The sequence below is a fragment of the Oryzias melastigma genome, linkage group LG19, assembly GCF_002922805.2.
Source record: "Oryzias melastigma strain HK-1 linkage group LG19, ASM292280v2, whole genome shotgun sequence".
NCBI lineage: Eukaryota > Metazoa > Chordata > Actinopteri > Beloniformes > Adrianichthyidae > Oryzias > Oryzias melastigma.
Genome location: NC_050530.1, coordinates 13,441,960 through 13,450,589, shown reverse-complemented (window position 1 = coordinate 13,450,589; position 8,630 = coordinate 13,441,960). Strand labels below are relative to the sequence as shown.

General features: G+C 35.7%; 1 protein-coding gene across 2 annotated transcripts in view; it reads left to right on the top strand.

Annotated features, from left to right (window-relative positions):
* The first annotated feature begins 519 nt into the window (after positions 1–519).
* sncgb (synuclein, gamma b (breast cancer-specific protein 1)) overlaps positions 520–8,630 on the top strand; it is a 24,300-nt gene continuing 16,189 nt past the window's right edge. The window contains exons 1-5 of one of the 2 annotated variants that reach the window (XM_024285722.2): positions 520–1,145; positions 3,502–3,543; positions 4,250–4,377; positions 6,137–6,154; positions 6,756–6,797. In XM_024285722.2, the coding sequence (XP_024141490.1) occupies positions 1,025–1,145; positions 3,502–3,543; positions 4,250–4,377; positions 6,137–6,154; positions 6,756–6,797 (351 nt within the window). In that variant the 5' untranslated portion in view covers positions 520–1,024. The remainder of the gene's footprint in view (positions 1,146–3,501; positions 3,544–4,249; positions 4,378–6,136; positions 6,155–6,755; positions 6,798–8,630) is intronic. The other variant, XM_024285723.2, reaches the window with a different exon arrangement.

Sequence of the window (8,630 nt, the reverse complement as noted above, 5' to 3'; positions counted from 1 at the left end):
GCTCCGTGGAACTGAACTTTAACATTCTAGTTGTTTATCTATAGGGTTACTACACAAGGCTATGAGCAGAATTGTTATTTGGGCATCTTAAGAAGCGAAAAAATTCGATTCTAACCCCAACCCATCCCACCCACCCCCCAGCTTCAGGGCAGTGCATGGTGTCATACTCACCTCTGACCACTAGGAGGCAGTGCAGCTGCTTTTTGTTTTTAGCACAAATCTTAGAAACATCCAAATGCAGAAAACCCTTTTTTCCTATCATAGTTTAATTTCACCAATATTTAAGAGGATCCAGAAACAGTGCCTCTAGTATTATCAATATCGCTGCAGAGCTGCTCCTGCTGAGTCGGCATATTGGTGATTAAATGGACGAAGGCGGGGACTGTGGGAGTGACTCATTCAAATAGAGGTGACAAAGCATTTTCTCTTCTCGCTGCAGAATCTCTGCATCTATCTCGATGAGATCAGGATAGATGCAGAGATTTGTTGTGATTACAAATCAGTGAAATATTTAAAACAAAAAGTATAGTCTTTAGGACAGGCAGGGTGATGGTGGGTTACAGTCAGTGATGTGCAGAAATCCTCTCCCAGTGGTGAAGCTCTGTCAGTTATGTAACAGAGCTTACAGGCTCAGCATCAGAGCAGGTGCAAACGGAAAAGTGCGTCCGTCAAAACATGCAGGCAGACGGCAGGAGCATCCCTGATGAATGAGGGAGGAGAGTGAAGGGATGGGTTACTGCATGGCTGGAAAATGCTGCAGCATCCGGCTGTCTCTCCTCTCTCCTGGTTACCAGCTGACCCCCCCTCCCTTCCTCCCTCTCCATCCCTCCTCCTCCTCACAGTTTAAGTGCTGGGGCCTTGCTGTGATGCTCTCAGTGTTGTAGCAGCAAAGAGAGGCGGGGCCAGAAGCAAGCGCACTCTCAGACTCTGACATCCCGTCTCCTCTGCACACTCGCTGTGAGCACCGAGCAGCCAGTCGAGCCAGTTCTTGGAGCCGGGGAGCCCAGTCGTCTCGCCACCCACGATGGATGTACTCATGAAGGGGTTCTCTATGGCCAAGGAGGGGGTGGTGGCCGCTGCTGAAAAGACCAAAGCAGGCATGGAGGAGGCAGCAGCCAAAACCAAGGAAGGGGTGATGTATGTAGGTATGTAAAGGGTCGAGTATTTACACTCTTAGATCTAGGGGTTCGGATGTGGGAAGCAGAAAAAAGTATGGGACGGTGCTGCAGCACGGAGGGTGTGACGAAGGCGGGATGACAGCTGAGAAGTTAAGGACTGGGTTTGTGTTGGAACAGGGGGGAGGTCAGGAGGAAACAGGGACACTGCAGAGTAAGAGATGGCGCAGCTTCAGGCTTTTATCACCTTTCCAGCTTTATTTACAACCAGTTTGTGCAGAGGGACGTCCAGGGAAGGGCTCTGCAGCCGAGTCCCCAAAGTCCCATCTGTATGCTTGACCTACATTTGAGTGGCATGTGTGTATGTGCATGCATTATAGATGATTAAACAGGCCGCCTATTTTAAGACTTATTAATAATTCCACAAATGTGTCAGAGCAGATGATTAAAAAAAAGAGCAAATCTCCTTTTTTTTTATTCTACTTTGTGTCCTGCCTTTTGTTTTTCCATGATTTTATTTTCATTTAAGCGGCAACTGCGTCACATCTCAAGGTTACCTCCAGTACTACACTTTTAGACCAACCCAGGGGAGGTGGGAGGAGCTGAGGCGGTCGGAAGTGGCCTCCTGCAGTCCGTCTGCGGCGTCACGCTGCAGCTTCCGAGTCTAGATGATGAAAAGGTGTTTTAAAGCAGGAAATCAAAGACAGTGGGTTAGTGAAGGAAAGCAAGCAAGGCTGTCATGGTGCAGCAGGATGACGACAAGCCGACGTCCTCCACCCACTGCTCCTAAAACAACCCCCACCCCAGGAAAAGATGGAGGGATGCAGGAGGAGAGGAGAGAGGAGGGAGGGCTGTTATGTCACGGCTTTAAGTCCCGTATGAAGGCGTGAGGGGACAGGGCGAGGAGCAGAGGGGACACCTGAGCGTCCCGGAGTCGGGACAAGGTCAGGAAGAGGAATGGAGAAGGTCAAACGGGAACAGGCTGGCAGAAATGGGGAAATGAGGAGAGGAGGAGAGGGGATGGTGGGTCGCTCATAAAGCCACATGAGAACTGAAATACAACCGGATGCTTTGAGATTAAATAATCCCGGGACACAGAATTACAAAGAAAGCTGCATTAGAACTTAATTTCAAATATCACACATTTTTACTTGTAAAATTCATATTATTTTAAATGGAATTTAGTTTATTTTGGAGTTACTAAATTAATATATTTAAAAAAATGACAAAAAATTGAAGGGAAAAAGCTGACACTTTAATCCAAAGTGGAGCAATCTGGGATTTCACTCCGGATTATAATTCAAGATTAGAAATATTTCAAAAACCTTGTTCCTCTTAATATTTAATGACTGGTTTCCTCGTAGGACAGATCACCTCAGGGTCAAACATTCAGACACGGCGGTGACACTCGGGTTAATCCGAGCAGAAGAAGCTGTGTCATTGCAGTTGCTGTGTGTTCTTCCTGCAGTGCTGCTCTCCGCTCTGCGCTCCGGCACGTGGCTCCTGTACCGCTGAGAGCGTGCACAGTCACGGGGAGAAGGAGGAGGCAGAGGTGGATGCAGGAAGCTGGAAATGTCAGCATCTGCATCCGTGGAAATCCAAAAAAGGGGACAAAAAAAAAAGCTCCATTTGCTTCTTCTATGAATAAAAGCTGCCTTTTATCATGTTTTGGAGCAAAGATTCATATGATAGGTTATATAATCTCTTAAAGATTAGCACAGCATTTAAATATCTTTCAATAGGACTTAATTTTAAGGTATTTGTCCAAATGATCTGTCTCAGATTGCTTAAAAATACTCTCAAAATGAATCATTCAACTAGCAAAAATCTGTTTTTTAAGTGATGAATTTCCTTTCTGATCATACGTGGGTGTGTAAAGAGGCCTGGCACCTGCAAAATGTCTAAACATGCTTATGTGGAACTTTTAAGCTACATATATATATATATATATATATATATATATATATATATATCTTATACACAAAAACCAGTAAAACTGGAATTTAAAGTGAGGGTCCTCAAATGTATATGTCGTGGCAGCTGTATTAGCTACATGTTAGGAGGAATTAGATGCTTCCCAAGGTACTGTTGCAATACATTTTTGAACAATTTGACCAAAGAAATAGCAATAAATTGTTTTTTATTATCATTTTTATTATTCTTTTGATTGTTTTTTTGTTTTTTTTGCTTCACTAATTTCTACTCTGTGAATTTGTCCCTGTTTGTGATCGAGATAACTTAATCTACATAGAACAAAACTGAATTTGGCACTAAATCAATTAAAGTTAATTGGTAATTCCCGAAATATAAACACATCAAGTTAATCAAAGTTGATTGTAACTTAGTTAAAATGAACATAAATTGAAAATGTTGCTTTGGTTTGCAGGCAGTAAGACAAAGGAGGGAGTTGTCTCATCAGTAAACACAGGTAAGAAATACCAGTCACATCAGTATATATGTATATATACTGTATATATAAATATATATATATATATACTGTATATATATAAATATATATATATATATATATATATATATATATATATATATATATATATATATATATATATATAGTATATATATAATAGATATATATATCTATATATATATCTACAGTATATATATATATATAGAGATATTCATTTTTATTCATCACTAGTAAAAACATACAATATAAACTTGAGTTGTAAACTCAAACATGATGAAAAAAGAAAAAAATGAAAAGTGGACAGAAAGAAGATAAACTTATTTTGTCTGCCCTCTTTAACAAATCAATAAATATATAATACTGTTAATGAAAACATATGGTTCTATGTTCTAAAATTTGATGCCTTGTTTCAAATTGTAAACAAAGGTACAACACAGGTGGGGCAAAAAAATGAATTATAACAACAATTTTTCTCATACAAATTTGAAAACTACTTATATTAATGCTAAATACAATGAAAAATATAGCTCTACTAAATTTGAAACATTTTTGTTGTATTGTATAAGTATATTAAAGCATGCTGCATGGTAGTGTTTAAGACAGCAAGAAGGTTCTGGTTCAAATCCCAGCCGTCTAGAGCCCCTCTGTCAGCGCTGAACCTGCAGCAGGTCTGCTCACCAGCTGACCTTTTCCTTCTGTTCTTCAGTGGCCAACAAGACTGTGGATCAGGCTAACATTGTAGGAGACACAGCGGTGGCGGGGGCCAACGAGGTGTCGCAGGCGACGGTGGAAGGTGTGGAGAACGTGGCGGCGTCAACCGGGATGATCAATCAGGTCAGTTTCCATGGTTTCACTGCATCCTGGAATAGAAGGTGCTGGAAGTCAAAGATGCTGCCTCAGCAAATTCACATTTCATGGTTTCAAATGTATAGATCTGTAATGAAAAATTTCAGTTATTTTTTTTCAATTGAGAAGTTTGCAAACAAAAAAAAATTCCATGTTGTTGGATCAAAAGTTTTACTTCGTATTTTTCTATTTTAAACTCTTTTAATACTTTTTTATAACTGCTTTGTAAATAATAAAGGGAAAAAAAGGTTTTTAAAAATAAATTTAGACTTGTTAACAGTAGTACAACATATTATTTTGTTCACAATTTCTAAGCCAATCAATCAATCAGTCAAAAGGCACAAACTAGAATTTTGCCTCAACAATTTAGTAATTTGTACAAACAAATAAGCACTTTATTAGCATTTTGAGGGCATAAATGAGCATTTTGTGTGAACAAATTAGTATTTCATGGGCACAAAAGTAGGATTTTATTAGCATATTTTTTGAACAACGTAGTATTCAACTTGCAGTTTGAGGGCATAAATTGGGATTTTTTTGTGGCCACAATTTAGCAATTTTTGTGCACAAATTAGTATTTTGTTGGCACATTTTAGAAGTAGAAATTGATGATACTAAATCCTAACTTGTGTCCACAAAACACTTATATGTGCCCACAAATGCTAAATTAAGCAATTTATTTTTTAAATTTCATGTCCTGGGCTCCGTACCATACAACTGAACTTCTGGTTGTTTATTGATAGGGTCAGACAAACCACAAATTATAATATTACTACAACTTTTTGGAGTATTACTACTACAAGCTACAACCCTTCACACAGTCACATTACTTGGCTACATTACTTAGCCTGAAGTATAGTTATACCAAATTTAGCTCTGACAAAAGTAAATATTGCCAGTTATTTATTTACTAGCTAGATTTTTTTATGTAAATATACTAAACTATACATTAATAATTTCAAGTAAGACATAGGTTTTTTAAGTTTTTTTTATGCAAATGTATTTTTTCAATGCATACGTACTATGAGAGATATGGACTCATGTTTAGAGATATTTTGGCTTTTTTGTAATTAATTACAGTCAGTTAAAGCCTTATTACGTACAAAAGCTCAAAGGATTTTAAAGAGTTTTAATTGATAATTTTGTTTTGCTACTAGGGATAAAAGTGAAACATAATATTATTTACAGAGGATTCCATTCTATTCTTTCTGCAATCAGTATTTGTTAGATTACATTAACTTGTAAATGGTTCTACTTATTTGATGATATAATAAAAAAAAAAATCCTTTAAATACCCCAACAGTCTTTAAATGATTGTGTTATTTCTGTTAGATATTTTACATGTATTGGCAGAAACTTGGAAGGTCTCAAACACACATGGCTAATGTCATTCACAACTGTCCACTAGAGGGAGCTATTTTCCTTGTCAAGCCTTGGAGCCACATGAAATGTGGCTCTAATCTCAGAGCATTTTTGGGGATGTAACCTAAACTTTAAAATGTAATATATTTTTATAATTTTTAAACTATGTACTCTCTTGATTCCTATGAGTGTTTACCTTAAACAATATTTTTTTTGCTTGTATACTTCCATGCAAGAGTTAAATGTTTCTACATTTAACAGATGTCTTTTTTTATGCATGCTTGTGTTGTTGTGTGTTGTGTCCATGTTGTGCTGTCTTTCTGTTCTCATTTCTGACATTTGTGGTTTTGTTTCCTTTCTGTCGCTGTCTTTGCTTTCCTTGTAGGAGGAGCCTTTTTACGAGGTGCCTGTTGGAACAGGGCAGTGTGGGGGTCTAAGGGGTTGACTAGTGTGAAGAAAGACAGGGGAAACACTACATGACAGTAACATGTTCTGAAAGCAGTCTTATTTGTCATGCAACACGCCTGCAGTGACATCACAGATCCGTTGCAGGGACTGTGCAGCATCAGGAGTGAAGGCACACAAGAAGGGAGCATCAGAAGGAGAAAAAAATCATTTTACATGTGGATACAATTTTGGGGGAAAAAAAATCATGATTCAAAAATCGTATAAAAGATTCTGATGCTTTCTAAGTCGTGTGCTTTAGGCATCAATGACACTAATTTCTAACCACACTCGTTCATAAAGTAAAAAACTAAATATTAGCACTAAGCTCAGGATGATGAAACCTGGAATTCTTCAAACTGACAGGTTGTGACGCTTTAACCGACTAACAAACCTTTTTAAAAGCTTTAAGCATGTTTTAATAGTTCAATTTAAAGCATGACACGGTTTAAGTCAGAAATGCTCAAATGGAAATCTAGCCATACGGCGATGCTTGAAGCCTTCATCTCGTTCTTTCATCCTTGCAGAGCGGCTTTACTCAGTCCTTTCTTCTCTTGCAGGGAGAGTATGGAGGGATGGAGCAGGGCGGAGAAGGAGGAGAGGTAAGACGTGAAGATGGAGGATATTAGTCCGTTAAATCAGGTTTTTCATATTTCCTTCTTAGAGACTTATTTTAAAGTATTTAAAAAATGGGTTGGGACATTTTAAAGAAACTGACAAATATCTTCATTTTAGATCTAAATACAACTGTTTATAGTGTTTTACTTTAAAGCCAGTTATAAATTAATCTTTAAAAGCCCACTACACCAAAGTATTTGCTGAACATTCAAATTCTGTGTCTTAAAACACTAATGAAATAAAAAGCAATATCATTATTTATTAAATATAGATAGGCCTAGTGTTATTTAGGATTTGTTGGGTGATTTTGTAAGTTTTTGCTCACAATAATGTTAGTTTAAGTTGCAAATATGTGGACATTAGTGATCAGGAAAAAAACACTTTATTTACCCACTATCTCAATTTTGAGACAAATGTTTTTAACATGGCATTTAAATGTAAGATAGATAAGTAAGAAATAATTAATTATTAGCAAATTTTGCATTCTTTCAACTCAGATAGTTGTCTTTTAAAACAGTGTACATGAGTTATTCTGAATATAAAGTTTTGAAAATTGGCAAAACTTTTTCCCACCAACAGGGTTTTTGTGATTTCATGGAAGTAGCCATTTTGAAATGAGCAGGAAACGCCCTTCTACTGCTAAGTTTGTGTTTTTTACAAAAGGTTGCTAATGAAAGTTTTGACCATGATAATAAGAAAGGAGTCTAAAAATAAACCTTTTCATTAATTATGATTGCTTACCAATTTTAAGAAAGATATATTTATTGTTTTAAAAAAAAACAAACATTGTAAGATGGATAAAAAAACATCATGTCCATGTGTTCATTTTTTAATGTTATAATATATCTATGTTAATTTCCCAAAATTAAAGTCACCATTGTAGAAACCTAGAAAAAAAATTGAATTTAGTTTAAATTTATTGATGCAGTGAAAAATATTTAGAACTCAGTGAAAATATATATTTTTTTAAAAAGACATGGGGGACAAAGCATACAGCCATGGCTTTCTTTTTTCTTTTTTATGTTTTTTTTTTTCATAAAGCATAAAAAATACAAAAACTGAATTCAACATCATTTAGAAATTTACATCTTCATGACTGAAATGGTGAAGTTTGATTAAATGTATTATTTTATGTCTGCTTCTTACTGAATCAAGAAATATATATGTATATTTGAATGTACATAAACATGTCTTGAGATGGGAAACAAAGATAAATAGAAACCACAGGTGGCTAAAAGTGTCAAAATTAAAAACAGCTTTACTACAAATAATTATTTTTTTTATTACTTATGAAAAAATATTTATAATAAAGCAATCATGAAACATTAAATAAAAAATTACTTGTAGTAAAAGAAACTAGTTAATTAAAATTATGAAGCTACTGTGCAACAGATAAAGCATACAGTATATAATGTATTGTTCAAGATTTATGGAATTGGGAAATAATTCATTTTTATGCATAAACAAATTAATAAATAGTGTTATTTTATGATAATATTATAACTATTTTAATTAATTCTGCAGAAACATCTTCATATTCACATTCTTTTGGCAATTCTCTGGCATTGACCATTAAACTATCGTTTTATTCAAATAAATTATAACTTTGTCTGGGTTTGTGATGTCACAACATCATACAAATATAATCTGCTCATTGAATGGTATATATTGATGTTTTAGCATCACAAAAATATGATACATTTAAGTTTTAATTAGTTTAGGTTCTCATATCAAAAATATTCTAAAAAATATATTTTACTTTCTTTAAAATTGTAGGTATAAAGCTCATTTTCCTCAAGTGTTTGTGTTCTAGTTGC